General features: G+C 56.2%; 1 protein-coding gene across 1 annotated transcript in view; it reads right to left on the bottom strand.

Annotated features, from left to right (window-relative positions):
* Window positions 1-19,736, bottom strand: part of wrap53 (WD repeat containing, antisense to TP53) — a 68,566-nt gene that overhangs the window by 17,921 nt on the left and 30,909 nt on the right. The window contains exons 6-9 of the mRNA XM_085977513.1: window positions 15,980-16,068; window positions 14,494-14,584; window positions 5,887-6,019; window positions 2,190-2,398 (exon numbers count right to left, since the gene is read on the bottom strand). Coding sequence (XP_085833639.1) covers window positions 2,190-2,398; window positions 5,887-6,019; window positions 14,494-14,584; window positions 15,980-16,068 — 522 coding nt within the window. The remainder of the gene's footprint in view (window positions 1-2,189; window positions 2,399-5,886; window positions 6,020-14,493; window positions 14,585-15,979; window positions 16,069-19,736) is intronic.

Below are 19,736 nucleotides of genomic sequence, written 5' to 3'. Positions count from 1 at the left end.
ATACTCCCCGTGTATAGGGACTGCCCGTTATACTCCCCGTGTATCGGGACTGCCCGGTATACTCCCCGTGTATAGGGACTGCCCGGTATACTCCCCGTGTATATGGACCGCCCGTTATACTCCCCGTGTATAGGGACTGCCCGGTATACTCCCCGTGTATAGGGACCGCCCGGTATACTCCCCGTGTATAGGGACTGCCTGGTATACTCCCCGTGTATAGGGACTGCCCGGTATACTCCCCGTGTATAGGGACTGCCCGGTATACTCCCCGTGTATAGGGACCGCCCGTTATACTCCCCGTGTATAGGGACTGCCCGGTATACTCCCCGTGTATAGGGACCGCCCGGTATACTCCCGGTGTATAGGGACCGCCCGTTATACTCCCCGTGTATCGGGACTGCCCGGTATACTCCCCGTGTATAGGGACCGCCCGGTATACTCCCAGTGTATAGGGACTGCCCGGTATACTCCCCGTGTATAGGGACCGCCCGTTATACTCCCCGTGTATAGGGACCGCCCGTTATACTCCCCGTGTATAGGGACTGCCCGGTATACTCCCTGTGTATAGGGACTGCCCGGTATACTCCCGGTGTATAGGGACTGCCCGGTATACTCCCCGTGTATAGGGACCGCCCGGTATACTCCCGGTGTATAGGGACCGCCCGTTATACTCCCCGTGTATAGGGACTGCCCGTTATACTCCCCGTGTATCGGGACTGCTCGGTATACTCCCCGTGTATAGGGACTGCCCGGTATACTCCCCGTGTATAGGGACCGCCCGTTATACTCCCCGTGTATAGGGACTGCCCGGTATACTCCCCGTGTATAGGGACCGCCCGGTATACTCCCCATGTATAGGGACCGCCCGTTATACTCCCCGTGTATAGGGACTGCCCGGTATACTCCCCGTGTATAGGGTCTGCCCGTTATACTCCCCGTGTATAGGGACTGCAAGTTATACTCCCCGTGTATAGGGATTGCCCGTTACACTCCCCGTGTATAGGGATTGCCCGGTATACTCCCCGTGTATAGGGACCGCCCGGTATACTCCCCGTGTATAGGGACTGCAAGTTATACTCCCCGTGTATAGGGACTGCCCGTTACACTTCCCGTGTGTAGGGACTGCCCGGTATACTCCCCGTGTATAGGGACTGCCCATTATACTCCCCGTGTATAGGGACCGCCCGTTATACTCCCCGTGTATAGGGACTGCCCGTTATACTCCCAGTGTATAGGGTCTGCCCGGTATACTCCCAGTGTATAGGGACTGCAAGTTATACTCCCCGTGTATAGGGACTGCCCGTTACACTTCCCGTGTGTAGGGACTGCCCGGTATACTCCCCGTGTATAGGGTCTGCCCGTTATACTCCCAGTGTATAGGGACTGCAAGTTATACTCCCCGTGTATAGGGACTGCCCGTTATACTCCCCGTGTATAGGGACTGCCCGTTACACTTCCCGTGTGTAGGGACTGCCCGGTATACTCCCCGTGTATAGGGACTGCCCATTATACTCCCCGTGTATAGGGTCTGCCCGGTATACTCCCCGTGTATAGGGACTGCCCGGTATACTCCCCGTCTGACTGAATATGGCATCGTACAGCACAGGAGGCCATTCGGCCCATCGTAACTGAGCCAGCTCTGTGAAAGAGCTCTCCAATTAGTCCCACTCCCTCCTGCTCTTTCCCCACAGCGCTGCAAATTTTTACCCTTCAAGTTTATATCCAATTCCCCTTTTGAAAGTTACTATTGAATCTGCTTCCACCGCCCTTTCAGGCAGCGCGTTCCAGATCACAACAACTTGCTGCGCTAAAAAATTTTCTCCCCAACTCTCCCCTCTGGTTCTTTTGCCAATTTACTTAAATCTGTGTCCTCTGGTTACCGACCCTCCTGCCACTGGAGTTTAATAAAGTTTCTTATTTACTCTACCAATAATCCTCAAAATTTTGAACACCTCTATTAAATCTCCCCTTAACCTTCTCTGCTCTAAGGAGAATAACCTCAGTTTCTCCAGTCTCTCCCCTGGTACCGTTCTGTTAAATTTCTGCACCCTCTCAAAGGCCTCGACATCCTTCCTAAAGTGTGGTGCCCAGAATTGGCCACAATCGCCCAAAGGTTCAGTGTATCTTCCTCGCTTTTGTACTCAGAGTACCCCGCCCCCCCCGTACGTCTCAAAGATCCCCTTGCTTACCTTCCGCCCCCCAGTGTACAGCAGGTTCCCGTCGGGTGCAAAGGCCACGTGCGTCACCCCGCCCTGGTGACCCTGCAGAACGGTCAGCGCGATCCCCTCGTCCCGGGAGTACAGCCCCACCGTCTTGGAGTAGGAGGCGCAGGCGTACATGTCATGGTCAGGGCTGAAGGCGATGCACGAGATGATCCCGGTCTGTCCCTGCTTCTTCGCTGGAAGAGAACGAGAGGTCGATCAGCAGGGGTGAGGGGAGGAGGCTGTGGACTTGGAGGGGGGTGGGCGGGTGCGACTGAACAAGTCAAATCCACCCCCCCCCCTTTTTTTTAAATTGTGCAGGACTTTCACTGGCATTTTTGGAGGTCGGATTTCTGCACTTTCTGTCCCTGTTTCACACAAAAGCTGACCGACTACCCCCTTGAGCCCTGCTGCACTCGCCTTTTCCCCTACATCCCCGTCTCATGTCAAGGCGTGGAGTGCTGCAATTCTTCGGAGGGCGACACACCTTGATCGTAATGGTTGGGTTAGCAGCTCACCACGGGAGGGTATAGCTTCCTCCATTTGTTACTGTCAGCCAACACTTCATAGAATCATAAGTTCCACGCGAGAATCCTCCTACCCGACTTCATCTCACCCTCTCAGAGAATCGTAGAAATTTACGGCACGGAAGGAGGCTATTCAGCCCATCGTGTCTGCGCCGGCCGACAAAGAGCTATCCAGCCTGATCCCACTTTCCAGCTCTCGGTCCGTAGCCCTGTCGGTTACGGCACTTCAAGAGCTTATCCAAGTACTTTTTCAATGTGATGAGGGTTTCTGCCTCCACCACCCTCTCAGGCAGTGAGTTCCAGACCCCCACCACCCTCTGGGTGAAAAACGTTCTCCTCAACTCCCCTCTAATCCTTCTCCCAATTACTTTAAATCTCTGCCCCCTGGTTATTGACCTCTCTGTTGAGGGAAATAGGTCCTTCCTATCCACTCTATCCAGGCCCCTCATCATTTTATACACCTCAATTAAATCTCCCCTCAGCCTCCTCTGTTCCAAAGAAAACAATCCCAGCCTCTCCAATATTTCCTCATAGCTAAAATTCCCCAGCCCAGGCAACCACCTTGTAAATCTCCTCTGCACCCTCTCTGGGGCAATCACATCCTTCCTGTAACGTGGTGACCAGAACTGTACGCAGTATTCCAGCTGTGGCCTTTTTAAAAGTATTTATGGACTATGAATAAAAAGATTTTACAGCACAGGAAGCCAGTGACTCACCTCCTGATTCCCCAAAGCCTTTCCACCATCTACAAGGCACAAGTCAGGAGTGTGATGGAATACTCTCCACTTGCCTGGATGAGTGCAGCTCCAACAACACTCAAGAAGCTCGACACCATCCAGGACAAAGCAGCCCGCTTGATTGTCACTCCATCCACCACCTTAGACATTCACTCCCTCCACCACCGGCGCACCGTGGCTGCAGTGTGCACCATCTACAAGGTGCACTGCAGCAACTCGCCAAGGCTTCTTCGGCAGCATCTCCCAAACCCGCAACCGCTTCCACCTAGAAGGACAAGGGCAGCAGGCGACCAGGAACACCACCACCTCAAAGTTCCCCTCCAAGTCACACACCATCCTGACTTGGACGTATATCGGCCGATCGTTCATCGTCGCTGGGTCAAAATCCTGGAACTCCCTCCCTAACAGCACTGTGGGAGCACCTTCACCACACGGACTGCATCGGTTCAAGAAGGTGGCTCACCACCACCTTCTCAAGGGGGATTAGGGATGGGCAATAAATGCTGGGCCCTGCCAGCGACGCTCACATCCCACAAACGAATAAAAAAAAATTCAGTCCATCGAGCCTGTGCCAGCTCTTTGAAAGAGATCTCCAATTAGCTCCATTTCCCTGCTCCGTTTAAACTTTTCTCTTCAAATACTTGTCCACTTCCCCATTAAAAGTTTTACGGATTCCGATCCCACCACGATTTTGGAAAGGGAGTTCAGTTTCCTAATAATCCTCTGCATAATTAAAAGAAAAATCTCTAACCACTGCCTTTGTTCATTCAGCAACAATCTTAAATCTATTCCTTCCAGTTACCGACACACCAACCAGTGCAGAGAGTTTTTTAGTGATGATGGTTCAGGGACTGTGGGTGTGGGTGGATGATAGAACTCCCCTGCACTTCTTCGAAAGTGGCCGTGGGATCTTCTCCGTCGACCCGAGGGGGCAGATGGGGCCTTGGGGTAGTCATAGAGTGTCATAGAGTTATACAGCACAGAAAGAGGCCCTTCGGCCCATCGTGTCCGCGCCGGCCATCAAGTCCTGTCTATTCTAATCCCATTTTCCAGCACTTGGTCCGTAGCCTTGTATGCTATGGCGTTTCAAGTGCTCATCTAAATGCTTCTTGAATGTTGTGAGGGTTCCTGCCTCTACCACCCTTTCAGGCAGTGAGTTCCACATTCCAACCACCCTCTGGGTGAAAAAGTTTATCCTCAAATACCCTCTAAACCTCCTGCCCCATAACTTGAATCTATGCCCCCTGGTTATTGACCCCTCTACTAAGGGGAAAAGTTCCTTTCTATCTACCCTATCTATACCCCTCATAATTTTGTACACCTCAATCAGGTCCGCCCTCAGCCTTCTCTGCTCTAAGGAAAACAACCCCAGCCTGTCCAGTCTCTCTTCATAGCTGAAGCGCTCCAGCCCAGGTAACATCCTGGTGAATCTCCTCTGCACCCTCTCCAATGCAATCACATCCTTCCTATAGTGTGGCGACCAGAACTGCACACAGTATTCCAGCTGTGGCCTAACCAGCATTTTGTACAGCTCCATCATAACCTCCCTGCTCTTATATTCTATGCCTCGGCTAATGAAGGCAAGTATCCCATATGCCTTTATAACCACCTTATCTACCTGTCCTGCTGCCTTCAGGGATCTATGAACATGCACACCAAGGTCCCTCTGATCCTCTGTCCTTCCTAGGGTCCTACCATTCATTGTGTATTCCCTTGCCTTGTTAGTCCTCCCAAAATGCATCACCTCACACTTTTCAGGGTTAAATTCCATTTGCCACTGTTCTGCCCATCTGACCAACCCGTCTATATCGTCCTGTAGCTTGAGGCTTCCCTCCTCGCTATTTACCACTCCACCAATTCTCGTGTCATCTGCGAACTTACTGATCATACCTCCTACATTCATATCTAAATCATTAATGTACACTACAAACAGCAAGGGACCCAGTACCGATCCCTGCGGTACACCACTGGACACAGGCTTCCAGTCACAAAAACAACCTTCGACCACCACCCTCTGCCTCCTGCCAGAGCCAATATTGGATCCAACGTCTCATCTGAAAGACGGCACCTCCCGACAGTGCAGCGCTCCCTCAGTGCTGGCCCTGCTGGCGTGGGGCAGGATTTTGTACTCAAGTCTCTGGAGCGGGCATCCAACTCATGACCTACTGACTCAGAAGATTAGATAAACTCAGTTAACCGAAAGCTTGCTCGATGCTGATGGGATCAAAACGCTGCAGCAACATAGCTCCACACGAGGGCGCGATAAACCCCTGCCCCACAATGTTTAAAGCTATTTCAAGGCGATGCAAAAGTGGATCGACAAGTTCCAACGCCCCAATCGATAAAGCCCCCAAACTCACATATCTCCCCGCCGACCCCACTCCAACCCCAATACAGGTGTAGAAAAGCCCGAGGGCGTACCCAGTGTCGGCCTCTTCTCACACTCCCGGCCCGGGCGAGATGTCTCAAACACCCTCACCATCTTGTCGAAGCCGCAGAAGAGCTGAGTCCCGTCGGGCGTGAAGCAGAGAGAGTGAGCGGACGTTAGCTCGTCCTGCGAGGGACAAACAAAAAAAAAAAACAAACACACGCTTGGTGATGTTATCTGACTGGGAATCCGGGTACACTTCACTGTGGCTTTGTTACCTCTGGACATGACTTTCCTGCCTGGACTCCCACCTCCCACAACTTGCACCTTATCCGAAACTCGGCTGCCTCGTGTCCTAACTCGCACCGAGTCCCGTTCACCCATCACCCGCTGTGCTCACTGCCCCGTGTCCCAACTCACACCCAGTCCCGTTCACCCATCACCCCCTGTGCTCACTGCCCCGTGTCCTAACTCGCACCGAGTCCCGTTCACCCATGACCCCCTGTGCTCACTGCCCCGTGTCCTAACTCGCACCGAGTCCCGTTCACCCATCACCCCGTGCTCACTGCCCCGTGTCCTAACTCGCACCGAGTCCTGTTCACCCATCACCCCCTGTGCTCACTGCCCCGTGTCCTAACTCGCACCGAGTCCCGTTCACCCATCACCCCATGTGCTCACTGCCCCGTGTCCTAACTCGCACCGAGTCCCGTTCACCCATCACCCCGTGCTCACTGCCCCGTGTCCTAACTCGCGCCGAGTCCCGTTCACCCATCACCCCCTGTGCTCACTGCCCCGTGTCCTAACTCGCACCGTCCCGTTCGCCCATCACCCCCTGTGCTCACTGCCCCGTGTCCTAACTCGCACCGAGTCCCGTTCACCCATCACCCCCTGTGCTCACTGCCCCGTGTCCTAACTCACACCCAGTCCCGTTCACCCATCACCCCCTGTGCTCACTGCCCCGTGTCCTAACTCACACCCAGTCCCGTTCACCCATCACCCCCTGTGCTCACTGCCCCGTGTCCTAACTCACACCCGGTCCCGTTCACCCATCACCCCGTGCTCACTGCCCCGTGTCCTAACTCACACCCAGTCCCGTTCACCCATCACCCCCTGTGCTCACTGCCCCGTGTCCTAACTCGCACCGAGTCCCGTTCACCCATCACCCCCTGTGCTCACTGCCCCGTGTCCTAACTCGCACCGAGTCCCGTTCACCCATCACCCCCTGTGCTCACTGCCCCGTGTCCTAACTCGCACCGAGTCCTGTTCACCCATCACCCCGTGCTCACTGCCCCGTGTCCTAACTCACACCCAGTCCCGTTCACCCATCACCCCATGTGCTCACTGCCCCGTGTCCTAACTCGCACCGAGTCCCGTTCACCCATCACCCCGTGCTCATTGCCCCGTGTCCTAACTCGCGCCGAGTCCCGTTCACCCATCACCCCCTGTGCTCACTGCCCCGTGTCCTAACTCACACCGAGTCCTGTTCAGCCATCACCCCCTGTGCTCACTGCCCCGTGTCCCAACTCGCACCCAGTCCCGTTCACCCATCACCCCCTGTGCTCACTGCCCCGTGTCCTAACTCACACCCAGTCCCGTTCACCCATCACCCCCTGAGCTCACTGCCCCGTGTCCTAACTCGCACCGTCCCGTTCGCCCATCACCCCCTGTGCTCACTGCCCCGTGTCCTAACTCACACCGAGTCCCGTTCACCCATCACCCCCTGTGCTCACTGCCCGTGTCCTAACTCGCACCGAGTCCCGTTCACCCATCAACCCGTGCTCACTGCCCCGTGTCCTAACTCGCACCGAGTCCCGTTCACCCATCACCCCCTGTGCTCACTGCCCCGTGTCCTAACTCGCACCGAGTCCCGTTCACCCATCACCCCGTGCTCACTGCCCCGTGTCCTAACTCACACCGAGTCCCGTTCACCCATCACCCCCTGTGCTCACTGCCCCGTGTCCTAACTCACACCCAGTCCCGTTCACCCATCACCCCCTGAGCTCACTGCCCCGTGTCCTAACTCGCACCGTCCCGTTCGCCCATCACCCCCTGTGCTCACTGCCCCGTGTCCTAACTCACACCGAGTCCCGTTCACCCATCACCCCCTGTGCTCACTGCCCGTGTCCTAACTCGCACCGAGTCCCGTTCACCCATCAACCCGTGCTCACTGCCCCGTGTCCTAACTCGCACCGAGTCCCGTTCACCCATCACCCCCTGTGCTCACTGCCCCGTGTCCTAACTCGCACCGAGTCCCGTTCACCCATCACCCCGTGCTCACTGCCCCGTGTCCTAACTCGCACCGAGTCCCGTTCACCCATCACCCTCTGTGCTCACTGCCCCATGTCCCAAATCGCACCGAGTCCCGTTCACCCATCACCCCCTGTGCTCACTGCCCCGTGTCCTAACTCACACCGAGTCCCGTTCACCCATCACCCCCTGTGCTCACTGCCCCGTGTCCTAACTCACACCCAGTCCCGTTCACCCATCACCCCCTGTGCTCACTGCCCCGTGTCCTAACTCACACCCAGTCCCGTTCACCCATCACCCCCTGTGCTCACTGCCCCGTGTCCTAACTCACACCCAGTCCCGTTCACCCATCACCCCCTGTGCTCACTGCCCCGTGTCCTAACTCACACCCGGTCCCGTTCACCCATCACCCCGTGCCCTAACTCACACCCAGTCCCGTTCACCCATCACCCCCTGTGCTCACTGCCCCGTGTCCTAACTCGCACCGAGTCCCGTTCACCCATCACCCCCTGTGCTCACTGCCCCGTGTCCTAACTCGCACCGAGTCCCGTTCACCCATCACCCCCTGTGCTCACTGCCCCGTGTCCTAACTCGCACCGAGTCCTGTTCACCCATCACCCCGTGCTCACTGCCCCGTGTCCTAACTCACACCCAGTCCCGTTCACCCATCACCCCATGTGCTCACTGCCCCGTGTCCTAACTCGCACCGAGTCCCGTTCACCCATCACCCCGTGCTCACTGCCCCGCGTCCTAACTCGCGCCGAGTCCCGTTCACCCATCACCCCCTGTGCTCACTGCCCCGTGTCCTAACTCACACCGAGTCCTGTTCAGCCATCACCCCCTGTGCTCACTGCCCCGTGTCCCAACTCGCACCCAGTCCCGTTCACCCATCACCCCCTGTGCTCACTGGCCCGTGTCCTAACTCACACCGAGTCCCGTTCACCCATCACCCCCTGTGCTCACTGCCCCGTGTCCTAACTCACACCCAGTCCCGTTCACCCATCACCCCCTGAGCTCACTGCCCCGTGTCCTAACTCGCACCGTCCCGTTCGCCCATCACCCCCTGTGCTCACTGCCCCGTGTCCTAACTCACACCGAGTCCCGTTCACCCATCACCCCCTGTGCTCACTGCCCGTGTCCTAACTCGCACCGAGTCCCGTTCACCCATCAACCCGTGCTCACTGCCCCGTGTCCTAACTCGCACCGAGTCCCGTTCACCCATCACCCCCTGTGCTCGCTGCCCCGTGTCCTAACTCGCACCGAGTCCCGTTCACCCATCACCCCGTGCTCACTGCCCCGTGTCCTAACTCGCACCGAGTCCCGTTCACCCATCACCCTCTGTGCTCACTGCCCCATGTCCCAAATCGCACCGAGTCCCGTTCACCCATCACCCCCTGTGCTCACTGCCCCGTGTCCTAACTCACACCGAGTCCCGTTCACCCATCACCCCCTGTGCTCACTGCCCCGTGTCCTAACTCACACCCAGTCCCGTTCACCCATCACCCCCTGTGCTCACTGCCCCGTGTCCTAACTCACACCCAGTCCCGTTCACCCATCACCCCCTGTGCTCACTGCCCCGTGTCCTAACTCACACCCGGTCCCGTTCACCCATCGCCCCGTGCTCACTGCCCCGTGTCCTAACTCACACCCAGTCCCGTTCACCCATCACCCCCTGTGCTCACTGCCCCGTGTCCTAACTCGCACCGAGTCCCGTTCACCCATCACCCCCTGTGCTCACTGCCCCGTGTCCTAACTCACACCGAGTCCCGTTCACCCATCACCCCCTGTGCTCACTGCCCCGTGTCCTAACTCAGACCCAGTCCCGTTCACCCATCACCCCCTGTGCTCACTGCCCCGTGTCCTAACTCACACCGAGTCCAGTTGACCCATCACCCCGTGCTCACTGCCCCGTGTCCTAACTCACACCCAGTCCCGTTCACCCATCACCCCCTGTGCTCACTGCCCAGTGTCCTAACTCACACCCAGTCCCGTTCACCCATCAACCCCTGTGCTCACTGCTCCGTGTCCTAACTCGCACCGAGTCCCGTTCACCCATCACCCCCTGTGCTCACTGCCAAGTGTCCTAACTCGCACCGAGTCCCGTTCACCCATCACCCACTGTGCTCACTGCCCCGTGTCCTAACTCGCACCGAGTCCCGTTCACCCATCACCCCCTGTGCTCACTGCCCCGTGTCCTAACTCACACCCAGTCCCGTTCACCCATCACCCCCTGTGCTCACTGCCCCGTGTCCAAACTCACACCCAGTCCCGTTCACCCATCACCCCCTGTGCTCACTGCCCCGTGTCCTAACTCACACCCAGTCCCGTTCACCCATCACCCCCTGTGCTCACTGCCCCGTGTCCTAACTCACACCCAGTCCCGTTCACCCATCACCCCCTGTGCTCGCCGGCCTACACAGGCTCCAAGTCCGGCAACGCCTCAATTTTAAAATTCTCATCCTTGTTTTCAAATCTCTCCGCGGCCTCGCCCCCCCTCCCTATCTCTCTCACCTCCTCCAGCCCTACAACCCTTCGATATAACTGCCCTCCTCCAATTCTGGCCTCTTGCACATCCCCCGGTTTCCATCGCTCCACCATTGGCGGCCGTGCCTTCAGTTGCCTGGGCCCTAAACTCTGGAAATTCCCTCCCTAAACCTCTGTGCCTCTCTCTCCTCCTTTAAGTCGCTCCTTAAAACTAACCTCTTTGACCAAGCTTTTGGACATTGGCCCTTATGTCTCATGTGGCTCGTTGTCAAATTTTGTTTGATAATCGCTCCTGTGAAGCGCCCTGGGACGTTTTACTACGTTAAATGTATAAATGGAAATTGTTGCTGTGGTGGGGAGGGTATCTCCCAACCCAGAAAGTGCTCAACGGGTAGAATTCAAGTCAGCCCGGGGGTCTGGTGGTGGGATTGTTTCAGTCTCATCAGCGGTGTCTTGCAGGCTGCAGCTGCTTTTACCAGCAGCTACGTTTAGTGTCAGTACATCCCGACTTGACACGGTGCAGGTCGAGAGTTAGGGGCGCAATCACATGGTGACCATCGCAGAGGAATCTGAAATGAGGCAATGCTCAGCGTGTTCGGCCGTACTCCGCATTCACAACTGGATGGAAATGGGCACCGAAATGTAGGAGCAGGAGGAGGCCCTTCAGCCCCTCGAGCCTGTTCCGCCATTCAATGGCCCAGACATTCGGGTCGGGGGCTTCCCGCGGGTGCAAGCCCCCGACCTGCACTTACCTAGCGCGCCGGCCGTTGAGCTGTGGGCCCGCGTGGGATTCCGATCCTGGGCCGCCTCCAACTGCCGGCGCGCAGTGCTTGCGTATCCCAGGGGCGCAGTTAGTTCGAAGCATCCCCTGGGATCACGTGGGCCATGGAGAGCCAATGGTAGCAGGGAATGCTTCATTCATAAAATTGACAGGAAGACCTGTCAAACTTATAAATACTATAAGCCCCAAAACATCACTAAAACTTCAAATAAATTTTTAAAAAACATCACATTTTTTAAATAAACTATAAATTGCATGAAATAACTATTTTAAACAATAATTTAAATTTTTGAAAAAAATTAATTTTATTTTCTAACTGGGCTAAAAATAAACTTACCTTTCTTTAAAGTATTTAAAAATAATAAACCTGTGGAAAAAATGTTTTAATTTTAATTAATTCACCACTTACCTTGATAAAAGCAGGCCTTGCACCTGCTTTTTAAAAGTGTAACTCCTAGGCCTAGAAATTCAGTTAGGGGCGCCCAGCTCGCCTGGGCGCTGGAATTACCGCTGCGCGCGGAGCCACTTGCGCCAGCGGGAAATTCACTTTCAGCACCCCAAGTGGAAGCCGGCCGCTAAACAAGGGTTTCGGCGCCCCGCTTGGGGCGCTGAAACTGAATATCGGCGTGCAAAGTGCCGCAGCGCCACCCGCTGCGGCACGGCAGCCTGCGGTACTGCAGGCCTTCCTCTCAGTCTTAAGGGGGAGGTGCCTGCAACAGCGCGATCCCCGCTCGCGAGTGCCGGCAAATGAGCCCGGCACCAAGGAGAAGTGCCGGGCTCTCTGGAAACAGCCGGCAATGCCGCGAGGGGGGGGGTGTAGGAGGCCGGGGAAGGAGGTGCGGGCAGGCGGCCGCCGAAAAAGCGGCCGGCCGCACCTCCACCTTAACTCGCCCCAGTACCGGCACAGGTAGGCCCCGTGTACCGGTCGCTGTTTGCGGCCGGCGCGGGGGAGGTGGCAGCAACCAAATATGGCCAGCAGGGTGATAGCGGGGCGCTGCGCACACCAATGACGTCATCGGTGGCGGCGCAGCGCTAATGGCTAACGCCGCCATTAGCGCCCCGCTAAATATCGTGGTAGGTTTGCACAGTGGCGCAAAAGCCCTCTTTGGGCGCAAACTGGTGGCGCAGGCCACTGAATTTCTAGGCCCTGGAGACTTACCCTCCCGGAGAAACCTGGAAAAAACCATAAGTTCGATGCGCACGCGCTGCCTCTCCGGCGCACGCGTTCGACTTCTGAACCCCTTCGTTCAGGGGAACGGAAGTGCCGGTTTCCCGCGCATGCACGAAACCGGCACTTCCATTGGGCTTACGGGTGAGTACCCCGTGCGTACTCACCCGTGGAGACCCGAATTTCTGGGCCAATGAGAGATCATGGCTGATCTGCGACCTAACTCCATCTACCCGCCTTTGCCCCATATCCCTTCATACCTTTGGTTAACAAAATTCGATCAGTCTCAGATTTTTAAAATTAACTATTGACCCAGCATCGATTGCCGTTTGTGGAAGAGGGTTCCAAACTTCTACCACCCTTTACGTGTAGAAGTGTTTCCCCACAATTTATTTCGCCTCTTGTTTGCCCCTCCTTCCAACTCTCCCGCACCATCTGTGGCTGTAACGGGTTTGGGGGTGGGGGGGGGGTGGGGGGAAGTGTCTATCCTCTGCTGACTGCCTCATCGCAATGACACAGCGCAGACCGGCCTTCCGCTCGACGCCACACAGCCCAGATCGCCTGACACGGAACGGAAGGGACACTTTATCCTTTCTTTTCCTCTTTCCCCTCCTCATCCTCCAGTACCTCACCCAAGTGGCCGCTATTGACGCCCGCACCTCGACAGTAAGCAGCTGTTCACCCGCAGGGGGCATCGCGGCCGAGCCTGGTTCCACGCTCGCCGAGCGTCCACAGACAGCCGCTGACCAGCAGCAGGGACCCAGGTCGCTATCCCTCCTCCTCCCCCGCCCCCTCCTCGGGCTGTGCAGTGGAGAAAGAGTTAAACGGACATCGCTGGCAGTTTCACTGAATGGTGTAATAAAGACAATAATCTCAGTCGTAAGCTTTTTCTAAGTTGATAACATAGTCGGATGTGGAAACCATAAGAGGCCTAAGAGGATGTAGGTTCTGTTCTGGCAGGAAAGTAAAACAATGAAAGAGGCCGAGAGAGGCAGGAAAGGAGGACAATGAGTCAGAAGTACAATGTTGATGAGACCCCATCTGGCATAAACAGAGGTCATAGGTGCAACAACAGCTTGAGGGATAATGGCCGATAATAAAGGCGGTACTTTAATGTAACGCGGCATAGGCAACCAATCAGTGAAGATGTATGCGGGACAAGATCCAATCAGGTGGCAGGAATGAATTTTGACGTGTATTGTAATGTATAAAAATGTAGTGTTTGCTGTACCAATTTGGAAAGAGTCTGGCTAAGACAGTGCAGACTGTTTCCCCACCGGCGCAATAAAGACAACTTGACGATCGATCTACAACCTTGTGTCGAGTGTTGGTTTAAAATACTCCACAACAGGCTGAAAACAGCAAATGCCAGCTATTCCACTGCACGGGGCTTCGCGGCCGAGCCTGGTTCTACGCTCACCGAGGGTCCGCAGACAGCCACTGACCAGCAGCAGGGACCCTGGCTGATTCCCCCCTCACCCCCACTCCCTTTCCTCTCCTCTGCCCGGAATTTTGCCTACCGCTACCCTGACCGACATTGGCTAACAGTAAATACCAGCCATTCCACTGCAGCGTGCATCATAACTGAGCCCGATTCCGCATTCAACGAGTGTCCGCAGACAGCCACTGACCAGCAGCAGGGAACCAGGCCGATATCCCTCCTCCCCCCCGCCCCTACTCAGGCTGAAAACGGCAAAAAGTAAATGCCAGCTATTCCACTGCATGGGGCATCGCGGCCGAGCCTGGTTCCACGCTCACCAAGCGTCCGCAGACAGCCACTGACCAGCAGCAGGGACCCAGGCCAATATCCCTCCTCGGGCTGAAAACGGCAAACAGTAAATGCCAGCTATTCCACTGCATGGGGCATCGCAGCCGAATCGGATCCCGCGCTGAACTGGCCACAGACCAGCAGGGGATAAAGCAGCAGGGTCCGGTCCCCCTCCACCCCCCACCCCGCCCAAGCGGCAGCCCCGGACTCACCAGGTGGTTGTACGGCCTGAAGGTTGCCCGCAGGTCCCCGTAGAAGGCGTCCCAGACGTGAATGGGGTTGTCGCGGCTGCTGCTGGCCAGGCTGTGAAAGAAACGGCGACAGCGCAGTGTTTAGAAGCCGTGCCCTGACCGCTGTCTCGCGACGGTGCAGCAGGGGGTTTTCCTCCGCTGTGCCTTTTCACGAGTAAGAAACTGGCCACCACAATACCCGCTGACGTGAATGTGGGTTTGTGAAAAGCAGGGCTTACTGTGTTGTATACTTAAGAAAAAAAGCACTGGAACCTACTAGTACAAGTACTATACAGCAGCCCAGTCAATATTACACAGAGCGTACCGCACAGAAACAGGCCATTCGGCCCAACTGCCCCGTGCCGGTGTTTCTGCTCCACACGAGCCTCCTCCCACCCCTCTTCATCTCACGTCCTGTCAGCATGTCCTACTATTCCTTTCTCCCTCATGCGTTTATCCAGCTTCCCCTGAAATTCATCTGTGCTATTCGCCTCAACCACTCCCTGTGGGAGCGAGTTCCACATTCTCACCACTCTCTGGGGAAAGAAGTTTCTCCTGAATTCCCTAGTGGATTTATTAGTGACCGTCTTATATCGATGGCCCCTAGTTCTGGGTTCCCCCACAAGTGGAAACATTCTCTCGACGTCAACATCTGTAAAGTGAGAGGACAGAAGAAGCGATGTTTCTGGAATATGGCCCTTCGGCACAACCGGCCGTGTATTTCCAGCATTTTCATGCCTTATTCGAGATTGAGCAGAGAAGGTTAAGGGGAGATTTAATCGAGGCGTTCAAAATCATTAGAGGGTTTCGATGGAGTAAATAAGGAGAAACTGTTTCCAGTGGCAGGAGGGTCGGTAACCAGAGGACACAGATTGAAGATAATCGGCAAAGGACCAGAGGGGAGATGAGGAGAATGTTTTTACGCAGCGAGTTGTTGTGATCTGGAACGCGCTGCCTGAAAGGGCGGTGGAAGCAGATTCAATAGTAACTTTTAATTGAATATATACTTGAAATGGAAAAATTTGCAGGGCTGTGGGGGAAAGAGCAGGCGGGAAGTGGGACTAATCGGAGAGCTCTTTCAAAGAGCCGGCACAGGCACGATGGGCCGAACGGGCTCCTTCTGTGCCGCGCGATTCCAAGATTAAAAACCTTTCCGCACTGTCGAGACAATGCAGGAGAAACCTGCCGTGTATTTCAATGACTCGCGGTCACTTCAAGGGTGCGAAACTCTCTCACACACACACAAGAGGAGAGTAAGCCTGCTTTTCTGAACGACTCGTCAGCCAATAACACTGCCCATCGCAAAGCTGGGCGCTCCTGCAATATTGTTAGTGGGTTCAGCGTGGAGGGGGTGGGGGCTGGGGAAAAGAGTGCGGTGGGGGGGGGGGGGGGGGGGAGACGGAGCCTTAAAACGAAACGTGCGGGAATATATCGCGATATTCGGCACTTACAGACGACCGGTACTTACAAACAGGTTTCAGGAGCCATCGAGGTCATGGCTGGATACCAGCAATAATCGTAGATGGTATCTCCCTCAGACATCCGCAGCACAGGGCTCTGCGAATTCAAAGACAGGCAGTAAGGTCATCGGCAAAAGTACCAGAGGCAACATGAGAATTTTTTATTTATTACGCAGCGAGTTGCTGTGATCTGGAATGCGCTGCCTGAAAGGGCGGTGGAAGCAGATTCAATAGTAACTTTCCAAAGGGAATACTTTAAAGGGTAAGTATTTGCAGGGGGGAGTGGGGATAATTGGATCGCTCTTTCACAAAGAGCCGGCACAGGCAACATGGGCCGAACAACCTTTAAAGTTGTAAAATGTCCCACGGCGCATCACGGGAGCGATTATCAAACACAATCTGACACCGAGCCACTTGAGATATTAGGACAGGCGACCAAAACCTTGGTCAAACAGGTAGATTTTATGGAGCGTCTTATGAGGAGAGAGAGGCGGAGAGGTTTAGGGAGGGAATTCCAGAGCTTAGGGCCCAGGCGACGGAAGGCACGGCCGCCAATGGTGGAGCGATGGAAATCGGGGGATGTTCAAGAGGCCAGAATTGCAGTGCAGGGGCTGGAGATTACAGATATAGGGAAGGGGCGAGGCCACGGAGAGGTTTGAACACGAGGTTGAGAAATTGAAATCGAGGCATTGCCGGACTGGGAGCCATTGTAGGTCAGTGAGCACAGGGGGTGATGGGTGAAGAGGACTCGGTGTGAGTTAGGACACGGGGCAGTGAGCACAGGGGGTGATGGGTGAACGGGACTGGGTGTGAGTTAGGACACGGGGCAGTGAGCACAGCGGGTGATGGGTGAACGGGACTGGGTGTGAGTTAGGACACGGGGCAGTGAGCACAGGGGGTGATGGGTGAACGGGACTTGGTGTGAGTTAGGACACGGGGCAGTGAGCACAGGGGGTGATGGGTGAACGGGACTCGGTGTGAGTTAGGACACGGGGCAGTCAGCACAGGGGGTGATGGGTGAACGGGAATCGGTGCGAGTTAGGACACGGGGCAGTGAGCACAGGGGTGATGGGTGAACGGGACTGGGTGTGAGTTAGGACACAGGGCAGCGAGCACAGGAGGTGATGGGTGAACGGGACTCGGTGCGAGTTAGGACATGGGGCAGTGAGCACAGGGGGTGATGGGTGAACAGAACTCGGTGCGAGTTAGGACACGGGGCAGTGAGCACAGGGGGTGATGGGTGAACGGGACTGGGTGTGAGTTAGGACACGGGGCAGTGAGCACAGGGGGTGATGGGTGAACGGGACTGGGTGTGAGTTAGGACACGGGGCAGTGAGCACGGGGTGATGGGTGAACGGGACTCGGTGCGAGCTGGGACACGGGGCAGTGAGCACAGCGGCTGATGGGTGAACGGGACTGGGTGTGAGTTAGGACACGGGGCAGTGAGCACAGGGGGTGATGGGTGAACGGGACTCGGTGCGAGTTAGGACACGGGGCAGTGAGCACAGGGGGTGATGGGTGAACGGGACTGGGTGTGAGTTAGGACACGGGGCAGTGAGCACAGGGGGTGATGGGTGAACGGGACTCGGTGCGAGTTAGGACACGGGGCAGTGAGCACAGGGGGTGATGGGTGAACGGGACTGGGTGTGAGTTAGGACACGGGGCAGTGAGCACAGGGGGTGATGGGCGAACAGGACTGGGTGTGAGTAAGGACACGGGGCAGTGAGCACAGGGGGTGATGGGTGAACGGGACTGGGTTTGAGTTAGGACACGGGGCAGTGAGCACAGGGGGTGATGGGTGAACGGGACTGGGTGTGAGTTAGGACACGGGGCAGTGAGCACAGGGGGTGATGGGTGAACGGGACTGGGTGTGAGTTAGGACACGGGGCAGTGAGCACAGGGGCTGATGGGTGAACGGGACTGGGTGTGAGTTAGGACACGGGGCAGTGAGCACAGGTGGTGATGGGTGAACGGGACTGAGTGTGAGTTAGGACACGGGGCAGTGAGCACAGGGGGTGATGGGTGAACGGGACTGGGTGTGAGTTAGGACACGGGGCAGTGAGCACAGGGGGTGATGGGTGAACGGGACTGGGTGCGAGTTAGGACACGGGGCAGTGAGCACAGGTGGTGATGGGTGAACGGGACTGAGTGTGAGTTAGGACACGGGGCAGTGAGCACAGGGGGTGATGGGTGAACGGGACTGGGTGTGAGTTAGGACACGGGGCAGTGAGCACAGGGGGTGATGGGTGAACGGGACTGGGTGCGAGTTAGGACACGGGGCAGTGAGCACAGGGGGTGATGGGTGAACGGGACTAGGTGTGAGTTAGGACACGGGGCAGTGAGCACAGGGGGTGATGGGCGAACAGGACTGGGTGTGAGTTAGGACACGGGGCAGTGAGCACAGGGGGTGATGGGTGAACGGGACTGGGTGTGAGTTAGGACACGGGGCAGTGAGCACAGGGGGTGATGGGTGAACGGGACTGGGTGTGAGTTAGGACACGGGGCAGTGAGCACAGGGGGTGATGGGTGAACGGGACTCGGTGCGAGTTCGGACACGGGGCAGTGAGCACAGGGGGTGATGGGTGAACGGGACTCGGTGCGAGTTAGGACACGGGGCAGTGAGCACAGGGGGTGATGGGTGAACGGGACTCGGTGCGAGTTAGGACACGGGGCAGTGAGCACAGGGGGTGATGGGTGAACGGGACTCGGTGCGAGTTAGGACACGGGGCAGTGAGCACAGGGGGTGATGGGTGAACGGGACTGGGTGTGAGTTAGGACACGCGGCAGTGAGCACAGGGGGTGATGGGTGAACGGGACTGGGTGTGAGTTAGGACACGGGGCAGTGAGCACAGGGGGTGATGGGTGAACGGGACTGGGTGTGAGTTAGGACACGGGGCAGTGAGCACAGGGGGTGATGGGTGAACGGGACTGGGTGTGAGTTAGGACACGGGGCAGTGAGCACAGGGGGTGATGGGTGAACGGGACTCGCTGCGAGTTAGGACACGGGGCAGCAGAGTTTTGGATGAGCTGAAGTTTACGGAGGGTGGGAAGGCCGACCGGGAGAGTGTCGGATAAGTCGAGTCTAGAGCCAACGACGGCACGGATCAGCGTTGCAGAGGCAGTTGGGTGACGTCACGCGTCATTCGACGGTTCGAAGTTTGTATGCCAACACGTAAAACTCGCGCGGGGCGTGCCAAGTGCCGGTTGCGCTGCTGCGCACAATCCTCAGCGGGCTGTGCGTTGGTACCAGGGTCGGGTGGTTCCCCAGTGCAGCCCAGGGCCGCCCTCACGATTGAGGGGAGTTGCACCAAGACGCTTCTCAATGAAGCAGCCCAGCAACAAAGGAGACCCAACACGGCAAGTCTGTGTTCAGAGAAAACTGACATTTACTTCGATATAGGGGCAGGAGTAGGCCATACAGAAGACCCTAAGAATTAGGAGCAGGAGTAGGCCATTCGGCCCCTCCAGCCTGCTCCGCCATTCAAACATATATTCCTCTGGGGCATAAAACCCAAAAGGAAAAGTGATCCAACCGTGGCTAACAAAAGAAATTAAAGCAAAGTATTAAGTCAAAGGAGGAAGCTTATAAAGTTGGCAGAAAAAGCAGATCCTTTTAGAAATCGGCAGAGGGGGACCAAGAAATTGATAAAGGGAAAATGGAATATGAGCACAAACTAGCGAAAAATATAAAAACGGATTGTAAAAGCTTCTATAGGTATGTGAAAAGGAAAAGACTGGCGAAGGTAAATGTAGGTCCTTTACAGT

This window comes from Somniosus microcephalus, unplaced genomic scaffold (assembly GCF_052327205.1).
Source record: "Somniosus microcephalus isolate GS21.2 unplaced genomic scaffold, FLI_Smic_1.0 unresolved_chr4, whole genome shotgun sequence".
Taxonomy (NCBI): domain Eukaryota; kingdom Metazoa; phylum Chordata; class Chondrichthyes; order Squaliformes; family Somniosidae; genus Somniosus; species Somniosus microcephalus.
Note: the sequence above shows the minus strand (reverse complement) of the source record. Positions and strands in the feature narration are given on the sequence as shown.